General features: G+C 49.7%; 1 protein-coding gene across 2 annotated transcripts in view; it reads right to left on the reverse strand.

Moving 5' to 3' along the window:
• Positions 1 to 21587, reverse strand: part of EPG5 (ectopic P-granules autophagy protein 5 homolog) — a 66033-nt gene extending 44446 nt beyond the window's left edge. For both annotated transcript variants that reach the window (XM_044431077.1, XM_044431078.1), the window contains exons 1-12: positions 21511 to 21587; positions 14721 to 15611; positions 12385 to 12628; positions 10904 to 11040; positions 9190 to 9297; positions 8892 to 8965; positions 8319 to 8424; positions 7400 to 7514; positions 6148 to 6298; positions 4196 to 4351; positions 1612 to 1769; positions 920 to 1074 (exon numbers count right to left, since the gene is read on the reverse strand). In XM_044431077.1, the coding sequence (XP_044287012.1) occupies positions 920 to 1074; positions 1612 to 1769; positions 4196 to 4351; positions 6148 to 6298; positions 7400 to 7514; positions 8319 to 8424; positions 8892 to 8965; positions 9190 to 9297; positions 10904 to 11040; positions 12385 to 12628; positions 14721 to 15611; positions 21511 to 21567 (2352 nt within the window). In that variant the 5' untranslated portion in view covers positions 21568 to 21587. The remainder of the gene's footprint in view (positions 1 to 919; positions 1075 to 1611; positions 1770 to 4195; positions 4352 to 6147; positions 6299 to 7399; positions 7515 to 8318; positions 8425 to 8891; positions 8966 to 9189; positions 9298 to 10903; positions 11041 to 12384; positions 12629 to 14720; positions 15612 to 21510) is intronic.
• Positions 21588 to 21803: the final 216 nt, after the last annotated feature.

Raw genomic sequence — 21803 nt, forward strand, 5'->3', positions numbered from 1 at the left:
GGCTATCCTCCCAACTCCCATAGCAGAAGTAGCAATACTTCCTGTACACACATCCAGCAACCCTGGTGACAACACCTGTTAAGGCAGGCCTGTTTCGGCATCTCCATGTTGGAGAAGTTTGGGGAAGGTGATCCAAGGCTGAGAGATCATTCCCAAGCTCACCCAGAAACTCCATGGCCTAGTTTACATACAGCCGTTCAACAACATCTTTTCTCTGAAGCCGCTGGCACACCTCACTAAATCCCATACTTTCCCACAGGCTTTCTCCAACCTGGTGCCCTCCAGATGTGTCGGCCTGTAATTCAAAAACAGCCGCCCGGCACTTCTGGAGGGCTGAGGAGATGCTGCTCTGAAAGCAAATCAGGACAGAAGCAGCAGTGGGTTACTTGGGGCGCCGAGTGAGCCCAGGCAACGCTCCGTTCCCAGTACATCCTGACAAAATCTTCATTTCAGGGAGCCGCCCTCATTTGACCAGCCACTGTTGTGATGGACGCCCCATTTTAACACGATAGTTTATTCTTCCTGCCTTCTTTACATTGTAAATTGCCATGCACTACTAGACAGCTTTAGGCAGGTAACAAAGGCTCTGCCTTTGTTAAACACGCATGCATAAATAAATGCAGATGAAAGAGTCCCCTCGGGTGTGATGCTACGTTTAAACAGGGGCGGGGGGAGGCCTACAGCTCACAGCACAGCTGACTGGAGTTCGGTGAGGAGCTGCAGGCCTTTTCCCCTCTGTCTGAGCTTACCTAGGAATGCCCCTCCAGTAAATTGCCAGCAGCAGCCGCCCGAATTCAAAGCAGGGAATTCCCAGCTCACAGGTCAGCCTCCCCGCACCAACACGGAAGTCCCCCTCATGCCTGAGCATTCTGCCCACCCTGACGGAGACCACCTGCCTATCCCACTGCCCTCTGCTCACCTCGTAAATTTCCAGCACAATGATTCGGACAAAGTCTTCATCTACATCCCTCCGTTTTGTCTGAGCCATCTGGGCAAACGTTGTCAACAGGCATATCTCCTCTGAGCCGTTCATCGCCTGGAGATACTTCTCAAAATGCTCCAGGTGGGCTGGGTCTGCAGACAAGGATCTATTTATAACTCAAATGCTGAAAGTGCTGCTTGAATGGGTACTTTGCTTGCTTATGTATTGACTTAGATTCGCATCCCATCCCACATCCTTTGCTAAAGAACTCCAAGCGGCTTATGTGATGCAATTCTCCTCCTGCGGCTCTCAGTCTTATCCCCACAACAGCAGCCCTGTGAGGCTGGCTGGGGTGAGAGTCTGAGATCGTCCCAAGGTCACCCAGCTGGCTCCATGGCTGAGCGGGGACTCGAACCCAGAACTCCTGGCTCCCAGACCTGCGCTCTTAACCACTGCACCACGCTGGCTCTCTGCACTTTTCACTCTGCTTCCTGCTTCTGGTCAGCCTGCAAGCCATGCAAGACCCTCTGTGGACCTGCAGAGGCCCTGGGTCGTCCCGCTGCCTAGCGGATGATTCACCCATGGGAGGTGGAGGGAACACTTATCAGAATTCCCCTGCCGCGAGGCAGCCTGGGCCAGGTGCACTAGCTGCATTGCCTGCCTGCCTAGGAAAGAGAAAGAGGCAGTACCTTTGAGTTTGCGCTTGCAATCTGCAGGCTGCAGAGCTGCACAGGTCCTCTCCAGGTTCTCGTCGTCTGCACAGTGCATGATGAAGAACAGCTTCCACAGCATGTTGCTGGACAAAGTCCCATAGGGCATCTCGGACATGAAGAGCCAGACCCCCAGCCTGTCAGGACCCAGAGGCCAGAAAGGAATGCTTTGCCACACTTCCCATGGTCAGAGAGTGTGCATCTCGCCCGTGCCTTCCCATGTCTCTGCAGCTGCACATCTCTCCCCACAAGGAGGATTTCTGCAATCTCTTTTTTTACACACAGCTCTGGCATGGCACCAAAAGAGAATGGGCGCATTTCTATTTCCCTCTGGCTTAATGCTCTTTTTATCATCAGTATGTACTAAATTGGGAAAAGAAGGCCTCTTCTGAAGGCTGGCAACCAAAGAATACCCACAAACTGAATACGGAAGAAGGTGAGAGGTCAGGAAAAGGAACCGCAAAAGCCAAGTTAACGACAGTGGAGAGCTGGGAAGTCTCGCTGACGCCAGTCTTCCCCAGTCTGTTGCCCCCCAGAACTACCACTCTCAGAATCCCCAAGCACAAGAAAAGCTGGTCTGTTCTGGCCACCGGGGCTCATCACGGTTTGCACAGACTAAGGTTTCTTCCCCCCTGTCTGATCACTAAACACTGGCAACAAAGGACAAGGGAAGGCTGTTTCCATCACACCCTCCTTCTCAGGTAGCCCCTGGCAGGCACTACTGGGGGAATAAACCATGCTGGCTCGGTGGCCCTCTGGCTTGATCCCGTAAGGCCTCTTTGCATTCTAGCGAATAAAATCAGGCCAATGAAGCCTATCTCCAGGGCTGCACCACAAAACTCTGAAAACAGACTTTCACAGTTTTCCAAGGAATACAGAATTCTTTGTAAGAAGTCTGGAGCAGAGGGCTGAGGAGGAGAAAGAGGGCCAAAACAGAGGAAGAGAGGGGATTTTCTGACTCCCTTCACAATCTAGGCGGCCAATCAAAAGAAAGGTGTGGGAAAGGCCGACAGCTCGTAACAGCGCAGCATGGAATACTTGGTGGAATACAGCAAGGACCAGAACCTTGCAGGAAATGGTGTCCTACGCCCCTGGACAGAACAACATTGAGCTTTCGCAGCCCTGCTCATGGAATAAGCAGCAGAACTGGCCCACTGATGGAAAATACGGTAAGGAAGGGATATGGAACCGCTGGTCCACATGGGCTCCCTCTTTGCCACAGCAGCTGATTGGACATAAATGCTTTCCTCAGTTTAGTACTGAGTAAGGGCACGACCCTATTTTTTAGTATGATTATGATTATGATTATTATTACATTTCTATGCTGCCCCTTGCCGAAGCCTCGGGGCGGCTTACAACACAATAAAATACATTGAAATACAATAGCACATAATAAATTACCATTAAATACAAAAATACAAAAAATACAAAAAACCTATGCAGGTTTGCAGAGAAAAGGGTTTAGAAAGAAAACCTCCCAGCATGCCGAAACTTGCATACAACTGTGCCTTAATGCTCTCTTTCTGAGGAAAGTGCTCAGCTCCAATCAGCTGCTGCTCAGACGGGAGAGTTGTCCTCAGCACGGCAAATGGTCTTGGCCACAGGATGATTTATTTATTAGATTTATATCCTGCTGCTTTTTTAAAAAAAACCTCAAAGCAGCTTACATCATTCTCCTCCCCCAGCTCTAAGTCTTATCCCCACAACAACAATCCTGTTTTGACTGTGAGCTGTCCCAAGATGCCTTGCATGGAGGATGGCTTACAAAAAAATAGAATGAATGAACCCTGTGAGATAGGATGGGCTGAGAGTCTGTGACTGGCCCCAAGTCAGCCTGTGATCTCCATGGCCGAGTGGGGACTAGAACCCAGACCGCCCAATTCCCTGGCCCGTGCTCTTAAGCACTACGCCACACTGGCTCTGATGATCCCGCTGAGTAGCTCAGTCGGAGCTTCGTCTCGGAGTTACATTCCACTTATTTCTGCGCAGACACACCTCCCACACGTGGTTTGTTTTTTTGAAGAAGATACAGAGGTTGCTGCTGCTTTTTAACTACTGCAAAATCTGAAACAGTCACAGGCTGTCAAGAGCCTGTTTGGTACGGGGTGGAGCACCAGACTGGAAAGACCCATCTGGGTTCCATGAAGCTCAGTGGGAGACTTTGAGCCAGTCACTGACTCTCAGCCTAACAGGTGTATTGTGAGGACAAAAAAAGAGCGGAAAGTGTACTCCTTGGAGGGAATGGTGAACTATGAGCATATCAAATAAGTGTGTCACACTTGTATGGTAAAATGTATAGGTAGAACAGACAGACCTAGACATAGGCTGACTTCCCTGTATTCACATGTAGGCAATTTCCTACTGCAAGTGTTAAAAGCCATTTCCTTGCTTGGCCATTATCTGTACTGCTGACAGGAGCCAACGAGGACCTTTCCCCAGCGTTTGAGGATACACATCAGTGGTCCCACCTGCCCTCACAGCTCCCACCTTATGTCAGCGAGAGTCAGCAAAAACTCTCTCAGCAGCTAATGCCCCCACCCAACCTGCCCCCGTCTCTTCCTACCGTTTTGCTTTCAGCACATGCAGAACAGCCCTGAGAAAGAGCTCATCGAATTCGATCTGCAGTTTCTCGACAGAGTAAGGGTGCATGGTGTAGCCACAGTCCTTAGCACGGCTGATATACTGGGCCCAGTGATCGCTCACGTGGCAAAGCGTCATCCTGCAGACCCAGATGGATACGGAAGGTGGGAGAAAAGAATTAAGCAGAACCCAGGGCGCTACAAATCATTAACAAAGGCAAACTAGCCCACTCCCGTCCAGTCATCATCCCGACTGCCTACCAGGCAGAGCACAATTTATTATTTTCTGCACACTCTGAAGAGCCACCGTGGGCCGGGCTATCTATCGACCCCTTTTGGTGGGAGGGAAGGGCTGCAGCTCAGTGGCAGAGCCCCAGGTTGGCACACAGAAGGTGCCACATTCAATTCCTGGGATTTCCAGGTAGGGCAAGGAAGTGCTCCTGTCGGAAACCCTGGAGAGTCCGCATAGGCAGTTCTGAGCCAGGAGGAGCTCAGCATCTGGCTTGTCTCATTCCAATCCCTCACTCCAACAGTCCCCAATGGCACAGCCAAGGGTCAGGAATGGCTGCATTGCAACACCTTGAGCAAAGTGCGGGGGAACTGGGAACCGCGGCTCTTTTTCCAGTCTAAACATATGCATAGCCTTATGTCCTTAGCGTCATTAAAAAACCTTAACGCATATTCTTTTATTTGGATTTATACATGCGCAGAACCTTTAATATTCCTGTAAACCACCTTGAGGATTTTCCTGAAACATAATACTTAAATGCTAGAAATAAAGAGAACATGGGGAAGCTATAGGGAAATTACAGAAGCACCCTCCTGTTTGTCGGAGGGACTTGTGCAATGCCAAACAAAAGCAACACAGAAGCAATGTTGCTTTTGCATACACTTCTAACAAGATCAAGGATTTGGGGGCTAATGTTCTGCAGAACTAGAGCTCCATTTTGTCTTATCTAGAAAAGCAAGTTGTGGTAGTTTATTCTTATTCTTGCAACACCTTGAAAACTAACAACAATAGGCTTTATTAGATTTATATCCTGACTTTTTTCCTTTTAAAGAACTCAGAGCAGCTTACATCCTTCTCCTCCTCCTGCTCGCAGTCTTATCCCCACAACAACCATGCGAGGTAGGAATGGTGTAATGTGGTGTCCTGCAACAGCACAGGGTTGGACCGATGGCCTTCGTGGCCTCTTCCAACTCTGCTGGTCTATGATCCTATGATTCTAAGTCGGGCTGAGAATATATGACCAGCCCAGAGTCACCCAGCTGGCTCCATGGCTGAGCGGGGACTAGAACCCCGATCACCTGGGTCCCAATCCTGCGCTCTTAACCACTGCTCCACGCTGGTTCTTTCTTATTGCAGCACAAGCTTTCACAGGCCGCCCTTTTCTTTATCAGGCGCAAGCCATTTTATTCTGCCTGACAAGTCACTTTCATATTCTTCGTTCTGTTGTCTCGCCCCTTCCCGCCAGCACATCTTCCTGTTTAACAGCATCATACCCTTGCAGGTGGAGGCATGCTTTTGGTTTGCGGCTGTGTGGGAAATGATCTGTGGGCTGGGGTCATAAATCCAACACTTGCATTAGTTCAAAGCACGGTGCGCTTCTCCTGAAGCCAAATGCATGCAGCTGCCCTTAAAGCAGGGCTGGGAGACCTGTAGCCCAAGACAACTGGAGGGGCACAACTCCCATTGTGCCTTATCTTGGCTATGCTAGGTGGCACTAATAGGAGCTGACAGCGAAACGTCTGGAGGGCCAGCAGTTGCCCAACCCCACTTTAGAACAAAGCAGTCGGCCTTTCTGAAACAGGCTGATGGGCCAAGGCAGGTAGGGGACCAGCTCTGCAGCCCCAAAACCTAGTATCGGTCAGTGACGGCCTCTGACCATGAAACTGCCTGGTCCCACACCCCAAACAATCAAGCCCTGCTCCTTGCCTGATGAGGCGGCCGATCCGTTTCACAAACTGCCGGTAACGGGCTCGGTTGAACGTTTCCAGCCCCACAGCCAGAAGTTCCACTAAAGAATCAGCAAATGCAAAGATTTTCATCATCTCTTGGGGTGTGGCTTTCTCGGGAGCATAAACACCTGTGCAACAGAAAGCATTTCAGAGTTGGCTAAAGCAGATCCAAAAAACGGATGGCAGAAATCTGGACCTAGTTAAAGAAAATAAGGAAACTTGTTGTCATATACTCCAGTTTAAAATAATGCCTAAGTTACTGGGAAAACTGAGGTAGGGCAGTTAATGGTCACACTGCCTTTAGAAGTTGCATTCCAAAGCAAACAGTGCACCAGGCTGGGAAAGGGTGAGACACTCCCCTTCCTGTTCCTCACCCAACAAGGTCAACATACTTTCATTTCCATTCACAGGGATGAATCTTCATGTGTAGGAAGAGGGGCTGAATGGCTCCAGTGTCAGTGGGGGGTGGAGTGGCCACTCTGGGCTTTCAACTTAACTCTCAAGGAGTTGTCTGTGGTACTGAACCCCAACCCCAAAACACCACCAACCGCTGCTGCACAAAAGGTGAGGGCAGGAAAATCCAAACAGTAAAAACTGACTTCTCAGAGCTGTCACCCACGTATGCTCAGACCTTGAGGTCCAGTAAACAAACAGTGGATTGCGAGTTTAAACTCTCCCACAAGCGGCAAAGGCAAACTGCCCGACACTCACGCGCAATAAAGTCAACTGGACACTGAGCGAAGGGAATGTTTTGATGGCAGAGAAGTCGCGCAGGCCACCCTTCGTGAGGGCACACACTCACACTCACACGCACACACACAGAGCTTCACTCTGAAATGGAACATCCAAGACGAGCATAAGCACATGATCCATTTGAGCAACACTCATTTGTAGAAATGCCTTTTCCGACACTCACTGCCCCAGCCCCCAAACCGTGAAGGCACCGTGTTATGGTCTCATGGAACTTGCTTGACATTCCACATCATAAGCAGTAGCACTCAAAGTTGGAAATTAAAGGAATAAATCTCTGGCTGGTTGTTCTGTGCTCTTAAAATGCCACAGAAACCTACCATGTGTACGATTTTTAACATACGTATAGATCAATTGCCTCTGTTGATAATCCCCATCATTTTTTTTTCCTTTTGCAAAATAAAAACATTATTAAATGTTATTACAAAGACATTCCAGGTGATGACTACAGACAGAAATTCTTTTGGAAATTTGGTCACCTTTAGAATCAAATCCAAGAATATGCTGAAAGAGTTCGTGAAAGGGGAACTGGGACAAAAACGCAACCAAGTCATCTTCAAGAAGAAGAACCCAACTCGTAACTGGATCTTCATCCTAGAAGGGAAAAGGATTACATCAAGTGGCTGCATTTTCTATTGTTAAGGAAGAGCACAGTGTCAATAAGGAAGCACAAGGATGCAGGAAAATGATAGGGATCTACGGATAAGCAAGCAACGTTTCATTAGATCAATGCTGGCTTTAAAATCCAAACATTTAACATCAGGCCAAGTTGAAAATCCAAACTTTCTCTGCCCTTGCGAACCTCATGCTGTTTGCTTTTCCCTCTGCTCACCTGTTCCACACCCATAAAAATATTCAAATAAATTGTTCATCTTGATCCAGGTTTTGATGCAACTCTACAGAGTGGCTTTAAGTGCTGCACACTAACATCCCTGAGCCACAGTAACTCAACCTGGTCCTCCTCTTGGAGTGCCATTTTACATTTTGCTCCAGCCTGGCCCAGTGTTCATTCACTCACTCAATTCCAGTGGGGGATCCAGCATTTTTCTAAAAGATGAATTCGATTCCACAGAACTAGGTGCAGGCCACATTTTGCACCCCAGCCTTTGCCCCACCTTCTAAACCAGATTGTGCTCTTCTGAGAAAAGAGTGAGACCCTATCACGAGGGTGTCCATGTATCCACTCGCCAAAGGCGAGGATCCACCATGAGGATTCCATGTGGAATGCCCACTACATGATCAGGAGTGGGTCCAACCAGCAGAAAAAAGTCAAACAGGAAAATGGCTGCCTGCTTTGTTCCTGTCCCCTCTGGTGTGAACCCAATGGGTAGCATCCAATGTTAGTCCTGTGTAGATCAGACACAGAGGAACAACTGAGGCCTAAATTAGTTACAATACCTCTTCTCCAGCTTCATCCACTAAAGTCCAGTTTCCAGATTCATTGCCCGATAAGGAGGTCATCCTCTCACTTGGCTTCATATGGCACATGAACTCTGCTCGATTTCTGCAGGTTACAAGGTAAGACATGTTGTGAAAATTAGGAGGGCAGAACAGAAGAGGGAGGGAAAGCTCTTTTTGCCTTGGCCAATATTCTAAGGTGGATATTTCAAATCCATCTTCCCATACACCTTTCCCCTCTTGGGTTCTCCAGTGGGACCACCACCTTTTCCCAGTCCTGCCCCCCCCCATTTTTGTTTCCTTGGTTTTGTACAGTTTTCCTCACTCATTTTATAAGAATGAAATGCTTCTCCTAAGATTTATTTACAGCCAGTAAGAGCTTGAAACTAAAATATTAAATATTCTGGAAGTATAAAATATTTAGTAAGCATTTCTGGCACAGCCCTTCTGCCTGCAGACCTGTCTGCCACAGGTGTGTGGCCCCTGAGTTTCAATCAAACAAGATTCAGTCCTGGGGCTGAGAAAGGCTCAGCACCCCGACCTGGTCTCACATTCTTTCTCCTTTGTACTTACTTGGCAGGAGACATAAGCAAAGCGAGGGATTGCATAAAATGAAAGACCCCAGATGGATTACCCAGAACGCGAATCTGAAAGTAAAAAGGGAATAGAATTAAAGACACGGCATCTTTTCAGTCCAGGTTGGGAATCACAGGGATGGGGAGCATGCAGGTCTGCAGAAGGAAGGAGTAAAAGCCCCTGTGGCCAGAGGAGCAACCTCCAGGGCCAGAGGCTGCTCACCCACTACAGAAATGGGATGTGAGGACCAGGCTTCTGGCCCCACCACCATAAAGGAAAGAGTAAACATTCACACCTGAATGAATGGAACAGCCCATCTGCTGACACCAGCTGGGCATCGAAGGATGTGGTTCAGGAGGAAGAGATGGTCCCCTGGGCAGCCGACCCTTTGCAAGACTGACACCTGCAGGGACGGATGAGAGACAATTCCAGAGGGAATTAAAGATGGGGAGAAAGACAAAGCCACAATTAAACTCTAAATCATGCTCCCCACACCAGCCACACATTCTGAAAGGCTCTGCCTTCTACTGACACTATTAATTTATTCACTTCCAGGGCATCTACACAACCAAGGGGGCATAGATAAAACTAGCTAAGGACACAGGCTGTGCACCAAGAGGGTTACAATCTAAGAGGTGAAAGCAGAGAGGGAGGGAAAGACAGAGAAGGGCATGAGAACCCCAGGAGAAAAGGTGAGGCTTTAAATTGTAGTTTAAACACAGAACAAAGACCTCTGTAGAACAGACACCCCAAAGTGTCCACAAGTCACACCAACTACAACCAGTGGCTATGCTCTCCTGAGATGGAGGGAAGATGGAGTCCAGCAGCACCCCTGCTGCAGAAGGCACCCTGTGGTGGCTGGGCCTCGAGCCAAGGGATGTCGCCAGGCACATGCCTCTGCTGGAGGCGTTCTTGCAACCTTGGGGCCCTTCATTCTCTGACCAAGAACAGCAGGACAGTGGCAACCTCTGAAACGCAGGTGCCCTTCATCACAGCCCCGAGCGCCATTCCCCAGGGGAAGTCCAGACATTCAGGCAGCTGCGCTGATCATTAGCAACAACCCTGTTCCAAGAGTTCTCCTCTCCTTCAGGAGCAGGACCTTCTGTGGAGCTAATGCACTTTTAATTGTCCATCCAAGACCAGAAGGGGAAGCCTGGCAGGATGGGTGGCAGGTGATCTCAGCACCTCTCTGAGTAAGAAAGCGCCTGGGACCCTGCTTTGCTACACCACCAGCCAGGACCGGAACGAAGGGTGGCCCAGGCTTCCCTCTGGCCGCCACAAAGCAGTGACCCTCTCTCCTCGTCCCAAGGATCTTTCAGCTCAGAACCTGCAGGACCTGGAGAGGACATGCCCTAATGCTTCCCCCAGCACCCAGCTGCAATGCCACACATGGAAAGAAGTGCTGGCTGAGAAAGGCAGAGCCTCCATCACAAAACGGCCCTCCCTCCAGCATCGTGCTTGGCCAAAGCCACATCTTTCTACCAAAGTCTTCATGTAATACTCAGGAACGGCCCAACTTTATTTTGTGAAAGCACACGCTCAAACGAACTGGAAAGTTCACTCCAGCCACATGCAGAAGCAAAGACGCCTTCGACCTGCCCCAATACAATTCTGAAACGGGGGCTAAAGTTGGAGTCTCAAACATGGACTGATGATTCCTGATGATCGATTCTCTCAAGCTGCCATATCCCTCCCATGCCTCCCTTGACCCTGCTGGGGGAAACGAGTGACAGCAGAGATGAAAGGGGTGATCTGGTGTGCCAGGGTGGTGTAGTGGGTAGAATGCTGCACTGGGACTCAGGAGACCGGGGTTCGAGTCCCCGCTCAGCCATGGAGCCAGCTGGGTGACCTTGGGCCAGTCCAGACTCTCAGTCCAACCCACCTCACAGGGTTGTCGTCATTGTTGGGATAAAATGGACTGCACGTCCCTTGGGGTTCCTTGTAAGAGGAAAGGCAGGACGTAAGCGCAGTGCAATAACAGCAAGGATGGCCTCTCCTGAGCTACTCACCAGCCTCCGAAGCCACGAGAGAACGTCACCCTGAAACTGAGGATCCTCAATCATGCGGCGGGTGAAACTGAAGAGAACACTGATGCATTCTTTCAAGGGCCCCAAGTCCAATGAGATGTTTTCTGTCTGTGTAAGGCCTTCGAGGGGAGCAGAGAGAGGAGGAGAATTAGCAGAGCTCAGACCCAGCCTGCTCTGATGCAGAGTGCCAGGCTTGGGCCAGGGAGCCCTGGGCAGCCGTGAAGCTCACTTAGTGAAGCCCTAATGAGGCCAACTTAGCCTACCTCACAGGGACGCTGTGACACATCACAAACAAAATCCCACCTCATTAGGAGAAGAGTAAGATGGGCAGGAAGACCTACATTGCAGCTGACTACCAGAGGCCTGCCAAAATCTGTGGACCCCACATGAAAGCTCAACAACAACAACAAAGAACAAAAACCATAACCACAACAACACACAGCACACTGCATCTAAAACAGTGATAAAAACAAGGATGAAAGGTCTTCACCTAACATTGAAAAGAGAGATGGCACCAGGCAAATACGCTCCCTGGGGAGCATGTTCCACAGTCGGGGCACCACTGCTGAAAAGGCCTTTCTCTGAGTAACTACCCTCCTGATTTCCTTCAAGGAGGGCTCCCGGATAAGGGCCTCCACCTCAGGTCTCAAGGGGGCCGGCACATAGGGAAGAAGGCGCTCCTTCAGGCATCCAGGACCCAAGCCGTTTCGGACCTTATAGGTCATTACCAACACCTTAAATCAGGCCCGAACTTCAGTGGGGAGCCAGTGTAAGCAATATATGACTGGCATGATATGGGAATATCTGCCGGTCTCTGTTAATAACCTAGCAGCTCTATTCTGGACCAATTGAAGTATCCAGACCGTCTTCAAGGGTAGCCCCATGTAGAACGCACTGCAATAGTCCAAACGGGAGGTTACCAGAGCGTGGGTCACCGTTGCCAGGCACTGCTCATCCAGGCAGGGATGCAGCTGATGTAGCCAAAGCTGAAGGAAAGCGCACCTGGCCACTGCCAGTACCTGATGCTCCAGGGGCAGGTCAGGGTCAAGGAGCACTCCCGAGCAGCCTACCCTGCCCTTTAGGGAGTGCAACCTCATCCAGAACAGGGCAGAAATCACTCACCTGGAAGGCTGAACCACCTACCAACAGGACCTCCACCTTGTCTGGATTAAGCCTCAATTTATTGGCCCTCATCCAGTCCAATACCCGGACCAGACACCAGTTAAGGATTGCATCTATTTTATTCCCAAATTTTCTGCCCTGATTCAATTATGCAAGTTCAGCACTGGGTCAGGGAGTCCCCAAGCCCTGCCAGTTGTTGATTAATTAGGCAGCCCACAGAACGTGGGGTTCCTTACGACAGACCACTGCTGCTGCCCCAGGCAGCATCCCACGCCCCGCGCGTGCATTGCGAGATCTTGCAGACTCCCACTGGGGACAGAAGGCCAACCTGGGGCACACACCTGGCTCCTGCTGGCGAAGGCCCACAGACGCCAGCAAGGGAGAGCTGCTGAGCAGTCCGTAGAGGTAGGATTCCACCTGCAGGCGGGACAACAGGGCGGTGTACAAATGCAAGGCCAGCGTCTGATGCACGTGGCCTGCCTGGACCTCAAACGCCCTCCGTAGTTCTGCCAAGGCACCTTCACTCATCTCGACCGTCTGGTAGCGATGGTGGCCGGACACCTTGCACTGGTCGGCACAGACGCCCTGCAGGGGAGACAAAGGTGCCGCACATTCAACATGCGAGGAGGACGGTGGCGGGAGCGTGAATGTTTCCGGCTGTGCCATCCCAAACGAGGCCGCTGAGCCTGGGCCCACGCTGGCTGCCGTGTGCGGAATCCTCGTTTTCTCTGTGTCGCTATTTCTAAGATCTGCAGGCTGAACAACGTGATGGGGACTACCTGCTAAGGACAATAAGACACGATGCGAAATATGGTTTCAAATACAGCACGCCTGGTGTGCTCCTGCCCTGGGAACATTAGGAATGGTGGTTTTGTTTGATAAAAACAAAAAGGGTGGCTGTGGAAAGCATGCAGCTAAGAGCTCCGAATATTTTTTGAGGATATGGGGTACAAGAAGTGCTAAGTCAGCTTTAAGCTAGCTGACCGCAATCATTAATTAAGAATGCAATCCTATACCCAAGTGTTTGAGAGGAAGCCCAATGAACTTAATTCTGAGCAGACACTCCCAGGACTGCGCTGCTCTTACGCATCAGAACCTAATTTGAAATTATACGTAAAGGTGGGGTAGGGGAAGCTTATTACAAAGTATAACTGAAATTTGCCTTTCCCAGAGGGCTAGTGCTTTTTGGTCATGGCCTTTCAGTGAACCAATGCGCTCATTGCATTAGTTAAGTATGCATACACTGTTCAAAATATCGGCGCACAGAGCACCTTTTTCATGAAGCTGGGATACAGAATGAACTGCATCCACATGGCATACCCCTGTGCTCACTCAAGAGCTTGCTTTGGAGCACAAAAGAATTGCATCTGTGCAGCCCAGCTGCAAGTTTCCCTGACCAAAAAGTATGCTGCTTGGATTGTGCCTTCAGGGCACAGTGCTATGCAAATTTAGACAGGAAAAAACGGCTGGGCAACTACAGAGAACTGAAGGCCTTTTTTCTGTCTCAATGTGCATAGGACTGTACCTTTAATCAATTAACCATGCTGATGAAGCTGGCAGCGACAAACTTTTACCTCTTAAAAACAGCCCATTTTGTTTCGTACACATGGATATGCAAATAGGATACGGTAAGGATAATTCTTACACAAGAGCTCTGAGTTAGCAAAAGCCAAGGCTGGGCAGTAAATTCAGGGCCCGAGATAAATTACAATACAGGATTCACTTCCTTAAGATGTGATGGAGGCTATCGACTAAGACAGCTTTAAATGTCGATCGGACATATTGGTGGGTAGCTCTGGACACACATGAAGAGGGTCACCTGGGGCATGAAGCTGGAGGGGCCCTTCAGGCCACCAAGCCCAACCACCTGCCCAGTGCGGAAATATACCAATAGCACCCCTGTGTCTGATGTACCCGTGCAGTCCCTCTCTATCACATGCAGGGGGCAAACAGGCCAAGTCTGTGTGATTTCCTCCAACTGTCTTGCTGCTAGAACCAAAAAGTTCTGACTAAATACACCACAGTCAAATCGAGCTAAAGGTCACTCTTTTCATGTGTCTGCACTCTTATAGAAATCAGAGGCCGCTAGAAGAAAACCAGTCTATAAAGGGGCTTCCTCTGATTTCCTAAATCCCACGTCTCAGTGTGAGGATGCTAGTTTCAAATGGTCCACAGTCAACATCTTTGAACTGACTGAAATGCTATTTAAAAGCAAGAAGTTCACAGTACACTTTTGTGTGTGCGTGCTGGAATATTTTCCCATGTTGTGGTGTCACCACAAGAAAAGAACTAACATTACATAGAGATGCTTGTATTTTACAACTCACCTGGTCAGCACACGTGACCAGGAGCTCCATGCAGGCAAGCCTGTCCCTTCTCCATCACTCTGTTCATTCCTCACCAGTCCTCTTGGCAGAAGACACCCTTGCTGTTATTCCCCAACAACACCTTGATACTGAAGTGGTCAAGCCTGGAAAGGGCCGAAATTAGGCAGCCTTTCACAGCCTGGTGCACCTCAAATGTGTTGAATCACAGCTCCCAAAATCTTCAGCCACTGCCCAAACTGGCGGGGAATTATGGGAGCTGTGATCCAAACATCTGGAAAGCACCAGGTTGAGAAAGGCCTCTTCTAAGGAACTTGTGACCCAATCTTAACAACCAACTTCCATTACTCCACCTGGACGGACTTCTGTTCATCCTTAAAAGTCCAGAGGCGACCCTTAATGCTTTGGCAATCCGAGGTCAGGGTTTGCAGCTCTGCTTCTGCCAGAAGCAGCTGCTTCCGACAGCGCCAGTAGTTCAGCAGCAGCTCCAAGAACTCATGCCTGTCTTGGTGTGCCACAGTCCGGAACTCTTCCATGTAGAAATCAACATTCTCCAGCCAGGAACAGGGCTCAAAGACTTTCAGCTGCTCTTTGCTAAAAGGCAACAGCTCTGGTTCAACCAGGATCTCAGGATAAAGTTTTCCCTTTGCTAGCCGTGGTTCTATGGCAAGCCCAGAGAGCTGTTCATGGAAGATCTCCGATGGCAGGTCTGGATAAAGCTTTCGGACACCAGAATTCTCAACATGTTCTCTGACCTCTTCGACAGGGACAGAGTCAGTGGCAAAACCCTCTTCAGGTGAACAGGGCAGCAAATCCTTTATATGCCACACATTCTCAGTTTCGCGGTGCTGGGCACTTGCTGTTGGTGGGGGTGTGCAAGAAGGGCTCTTTTCAGATAAGCCGCTAGTCCCTGTTTTGGCAGCATCTGCTTCCGTGACATTTTGAGGACTGGAGGCTTTCCCCTGCAAATCTCCCTCCTGCACGGTCCTGGCTCTGGATTCTTCCACCTGCGTTGGAGGGTTTGACTGCGTAGCAACTGAGGATCCTTCTGCATCTAGTGCTTGCTCTTCCAGTGGGACTTGCTTCATATTTTCTCTCTCCACCACTTCACTACAGAGCCTGGGCTGTGGACAATGCTCCACTTGGGTATCGCTGGATTGTGGAAATCTTTCTTCATCTTTAAGTGTACTAGGAAGGGAAAGCTGAGGGGGGACTGCTTCCTCCTCATACTTTTTCTTTTTTTCCTAGTGGAAAGAAGAGGAGCAACATTAAAGTATCTGGGATCTAAACAACAGCCAGGAGCTAATAAACACATCAAAAATCCAATGGGAAAGGGGAACTTCTCGCTTTAAGCCCTAAAGGACAAAAGGTGTGATCCAATGCATATTGAAACAAAAAAACGCCCTGCAGCTGTGAGTGTTCCCTAGGCAGGATTGCGGCTGTAGCTATAGGATTCTTCTGTCTAACATGTATAGGATCACATGCTAACTCAGGGATCCCAGCAAACATGTGTCAGACCCCTAACTTATGTAGACTTATTGGTCAGGGTCAGTCAGGCAAATAAGAGTCCTGCATAGCTCATACCAGACTTTCCATCAGCTTAGTTTATATAAAAACTTTGAATTTCCCATCTCTGTGCAATGTTAACTTATTTGCTTACTTCAGGTACACCTGTACTAGCTTTTATCACTAGATCTAAGGGTAGTTGGCAACATGCTAAAACTATCACATGTAATGATGTAAATATAACAGAATGACATAATACAAAGGAGCATAATGCAATGTTCACAAAAGTATATTAAATATACTAGTTCTGAGAGAATTAAAGAAAGGTTGCCTACAATATTACAGAATAGGTATAAGGCAAACTTCCTTTGGTATGGAAGCCCTCAGCTCACAGAGCTCCCTCCAACCACATGGGGAGGTGAGGTCCCCTGACCCGATACCTCAGCTCACAGCATTCAGCGAGGTCTCCGAACTCTTTGTGTAACATATTTAGGGACCTGGAGGGGCTGCCGTGGAAAGAAAGAGGGGGAAAGTCCACTTCTGACAGCTCCGCTTGGACCCAACCAAGGTTTTTATCACACCATCTCCCAAGTTTTATCCATTAGATTTTAAGGAGGAATCTTCGATTCTTCATCATCTGTCACCCATATCCCCTCCCGGGTTTTGTTGCTGCTTGCCTTTTCTCTTATTCCAGACTGCCCTTTAAAGAGGAATACACAAAAGAGCAGCATAATGCCCAAAAAATCAGTAGCGTTGGCACCCTCCACTTGGGACTGCGCAGAATACTGCAACATGCATTGATTCTCAACAAATTATGGGTTAAATCTTAACCCCCATGAGCAGATCCTGCTTTTCTGCCTTCCCACTGCTGGTATTTCTTTATATCCACCAAAAAGCTGCTTCAGAAGGCAAGGAAACCATCAGGACACTGTGAGATGGGTAGAAAATCAGGACATATGAACTGAATTTTCTACCCATCAAACAAGAGCATATTTTGACCTAAGCCTTTTAATTGCCAAATCTGCTGTCTGATGGAGGGGAGGCTTCAACTGCCATTCTGCGTGTTTTAATCTGCCATTTTATGCTGTGTGGGGCTTTTTAAATGTTTTGTTGTATTTTGTAGAGTTTTTACTGTAAGCCACTTTGAAACTGTTGTAACAAGCATGTTAAGAAATACTTCTTATAAACAATCTTCCCTCATTATGAAATGCCTACTCAGTTTGTAGAAATGTTTCTTTAAAAAAATGAGGACCCAAAACATGAATGCAAGCAAGAGCCTAAGGACATCCACATGAGAGTCACAGTACTCCAGGCTGAAGGCGTACTGCATGCCACTCGGACACGCACAGAAGAACAGAATTGACCTCTTTCTAGGCAGAAAAACCACCCTGATCCACAAAGCAGTGTTCTTCATCTATTCCAGGGTGCCCCTCAATTTCTTACAAAAACCAAGCCTTCATTTCTTGAACCAGCCTTTCCCAACTCAACACTCTCCAGAGGTTGTAGACTGTCCTTCCCATCACCCCATGCCACACCCCCTGTTGTGCTGGGAGGTATAGTCCAACTAAGGTTCTGTGGAAGATGTTGAATTCATCCACTTGTGTTTTCTGGAACATCAGGTGTCTTTCTTTCCATCGTCTGCTCACTGGCGAAATTGATTTATTTTCCCCCCAACAAAAAAGGGCTTTTAAAACCAGAATTGCATTCTACTTACACCAATGCACATGAGTACATCGGTGAAGCAGTTGATGCCCATTCACTCACCCCCTCCACCCAATGCAAAATTGATTCCTAAGTTCATGGACTCCACGAGACTTGGGAAAATCTGTCTGAGGAGGAATCGACAGGTCCAATTCATACAAAGGCAACCTCATCTGAATCTGCCATGGATATTCCCAGCATGCCTAACCCCTGCGCATCCAGCAGGTGTCTGGCTGAGGAAGGCTGCTCTGAAGAAAAGCCCCTGTACATAGATCAAGCATCCCATGCAGTGCCCAGCACTGCCCCGTCTTTTACGAAGACCCAGGAGAGGCTGCAGCTTATCAGTTCAGCAGAACAGGGCCTGCTGCAGGATCCCTGGCAGGGCAGGGCAGGGCAGGGCAGGGCAGGGCAGGGCAGGGCAGGGCAGGGGAGGATTTTGCCCTGGGCAGAGATGTGCGGTGCTTTGCTACCCACTCACATCAGAGAGCACACCCAGGTCCTGCTCAAAGACATACCTGGAGAGGCAGGTTGAACCTACTCCTCCACTCTGGTCACTTGTGTGTCAGGAAGTGAACTCTAGAGAGATAGTAACAGGGATAGGAGGCTGCTAGGCAAGGGAGGCAGGTGTCTTGCTCCTTTTTCCCGCCCGGACCCTCTTCTCTGGCCTTTCCTTCCTCAGTCAGTTATGGCATTGTCAGCCATACCAAAAGTCCCGCGTGTATATAGCTAAAAGAGCCACAGCTCCTAAACTTTCCTCATCACACAAGCAACTGCAAAAGCCCCTTTCTGGCACTGCTATGGGAAGGCTGCATGGAAGCAGGGAAGAACATAAAGAGCCCTGCCGGATCAAACTCAGCCCCTGTATAAGCCTGGATTCTGCTCACACAGTGGCCTGCACACAGGGCAGGAATGTGACGGGACTCTCCCGCTCTGGTTCCCCATGAACTGATACACAAAGGCATGCAGCCTCCAAAACAGAGACATCGAACCCAGAGGCCACTGACAGCCTTATCCTTCACAGATCTGCCCGATTTCCTTTTAAAACCATCCATGTTGGTGGAATCGCTACATCCTGCAGTAGCAAATCCCATAGTTCAGCCATGTGTTGTGTGACAATGTGCTTTCTTTGGTTGTCTATCATTGGCAGAATAACCTCAAGTTTGAGCACCTTAAGAACAGAAGAAAAGCTTCTCGCTGGCCAAGCAAGCTTTTTGCTAACCGAAATAGTTCCTAACTCATTTGGCAACTGTCAAGCAAGAGTGTGAAGTGGAGAATGTGTTCTGCTCTATTCCTAAAGCTGCCCTAAAGGTTTAAGGTGCAAGACGAGACCCTGCCACATTGAAAGGGCAGCGAAGAGAAAGAAAATTCCTCACAGAAAAGCTGGAGCCCTCATTCTTTAGACTTGTGCATTGTACTGGGTTCACTGCTGCCTGGAGTGAGAAAGGGAAATAGTCACAAGCACAACAACCCCAAAATGTGATGGCCACATTCCCCAAATCACTTCTTACAGTGAAACTGCTTCTGCTGATGCTAGCAGCCACAGCTGCTGTTCTCTATCCCCAAACAATAGGGCAGTTGCATGTAGTGTGCCGGGTACAGTGCTGGCTGTCCCATTTCAATGCAGAAATCACAGAACTGGTATAGTGCAGGAAAGAGCATCAAGGAAAAAGTAAAGCATTTGGGGGCTTTCAGTTTAGGGGACGCTGCCTATTTAACTTATATGCAGAGCACATCATGAGAAAGGCGGGGCTAGATGGATCACCAGCTGGAATTAAGATTGCTGGGAGAAATATCAACAACCTCAAATATGCAGATGAGACCACTCTAATGGCAGAAAGTGAAGAGGAACTAAAGAGCCTCTTGATGCGGGTGAAGGAGGAGAGAGCAAAAGTTGGCATGAAACTCAACATTAAGAAAACTAAGATCATGGCATCCGGTCCTCTCACTTCCTGGCAAATTGATGGGGAAGAAATGAAGGTAGTGACAGATTTTATTTTCCTGGGCTCCAAGATCACCGCAGATGGGGACTGCAGCCAAGAAATTAAAAGACGCTTGCTCCTGGGCAGGAAAGCTATGGCAAATACTAAAAAGCAGGGACATCACCCTGCCAACAAAAGTGCGTATAGTCAAGGCTATGGTTTTCCCAGTTGCAAGGTATGGCTATGAAAGCTGGACCATAAGGAAGGCTGAGCGCCGAAGGATTGAGGCCTTTGAATTGTGGTGCTGGAGGAGACTCCTGCGAGTCCCTTGGACCACAAGGCAATCAAACCGGTCAGTCCTAGAGGAGATCAACCCTGACTGCTCTTTAGAAGGCCAGATACTGAAGATGAAACTCAAATACTTTGGCCACCTAATGAAAAGGAAGGACTCACTGGAGAAGAGCCTAATGCTGGGAACGATTGTCAGAAAAAGGAGAAGGGGATGGCAGAGGATGAGGTGGCTGGATGGAGTCACTGAAGCAGTTGGTGTGAGCTTGCGTGGACTCCAGAGGATGGTGGAGGACAGGAAGACCTGGAGGAATGTTGTCCATGGGGTCGCGATGGGTCGGACATGACTTCGCGACTAACAACAACAACAACAACAAGATTAGGAGAGCAAAGGCATCTCAAAGCAAACATGACAGATGTGTTTGTAAGATGACACAGCAAAGAAGACACACTTTCTCCCCCTCTCTCAAAATACTAAAATTTGAAGTCATCAAAAAGAAATAATTGCCTGAAGATCTAGAGTAGAACCAAGAAATTACTTTAGCACATAGAAAAGTTATGAAATTGGTGCTACAAGATATAGGAGTTTGAACAAAGGCACAGAAAAGAGATCTCTCAGCAGCTGCAAGTCCTTATGACCATGCACAAGCCTTATTTCAGGGGAACATGACACTGAAGGTCACTAGCAGGGAAATCACAAAAGCAAAGGGCTGTCACCTCATAGAATAATAGACTTGGAAGGGGCCAAGAAGGCCATCCAGTCCAACTGCCTGCTGTTGTAGGACACCAAGTCACACCATCCCACTCAGATGGTATTTCAGTTTCTTTTTGAATGTCTCTAGTGTGGGAGAGCCCACCACCTCCCCAAGCAGCTGGTTCCACTGTTGTATTGCTCTGACCGTGAGGAAGCTTTTTGTGTGCTGCTTCTGGGGTTTCCAAGAGGTCTCTGGCTGGCTGCTGTGAGGAAGAGGTTGTGGACTGGGGCAACTTTCGCCTTGCTCTTCTGATAGAGAATGGGAAGAAACCCACCGCCAGTTCTCAGGCAAAGCAGTTACACGAGGCCCCCAATCCCAGGCACAGTCTCTCCTGACAACACTCTCTGGCATCTGATGCTGGTCCTAGGTAAGAGCAGGCCCTCTGAAATGAGAGGGCCTTGCATTACACATGAGCCTGCCCTAAGAGGAGCCAACCTTGGATGCAGCCCAACAGGAACAAAACTAGTTGGAGGGCCACCAGGAGAGGGAGGGGGCCAGACTGGACTGGGCATGCCCTGATCCAGCAGACACGCTCTTCTGGTGGAGGAAGAGGAGGAGGAGGAGGAGGAGGGAGCGGCACCAATGGCAGGCCAATAGAGCAGCAGCGAGCCTCCACAGCAGCCTTCCCCAGCCGGGCACCCTCCAGGTGCCCTGAGCCCCAGCGCCCATGCTCCCCGGCAGGCGAGCACTCCAGCATTATTCCCATTCCCTGCCCAGCCGGCCGCCCTGAACGGCGACGCCCATTCTCCCCAGCCAAGGGTCCCTTCCCCGCTCCACTCAGGAGCCTCAAGCCACAGCACCCATCCTCCCAGCCCCACTGCAATTCCCATTCAGCCCGTGCTGCCCCCGCCAGCCGCCTCGGGGGGCCACTCGTCTCCGCCAGCCAGACGCCTCCGCCCACCATCCCGCCCGGCCGCCGGGGGAGCACGGGGGCCGCGGGGAGGGCGGCGGTGGGGCCCGCGCGGCCCGGCTACCTTGGTCCTGCCGCGGCCGGCCTTGGCCCGGCTCCGGGGCCTAACGGCCTCCGCCATCCCCGCCGCGCCTCTCTGTTGTTGTGGCCGCGGCGCGCTTCCGCCTGAGCGGTGGTCACGTGCCCTTGGCCCCGCCCCGCCCGCGGCCATAGACCTGAGCACGAGCGGTCCTTCGTGTAGACCTGCCCAGCGATCGCCAGCTTCCGAGAGCTGCGGCGTCTTTGCCGCGCGCCCACAGGGATCCAGGGCTCCTCCGCTGGGGCCTTCGCCGGGGCGGGTGGGGGTGGGGGGAGTTG

This window comes from Varanus komodoensis, unplaced genomic scaffold, assembly GCF_004798865.1.
Source record: "Varanus komodoensis strain SLA01 unplaced genomic scaffold, ASM479886v1 scaffold22, whole genome shotgun sequence".
Taxonomy (NCBI): Eukaryota; Metazoa; Chordata; class Lepidosauria; order Squamata; family Varanidae; genus Varanus; species Varanus komodoensis.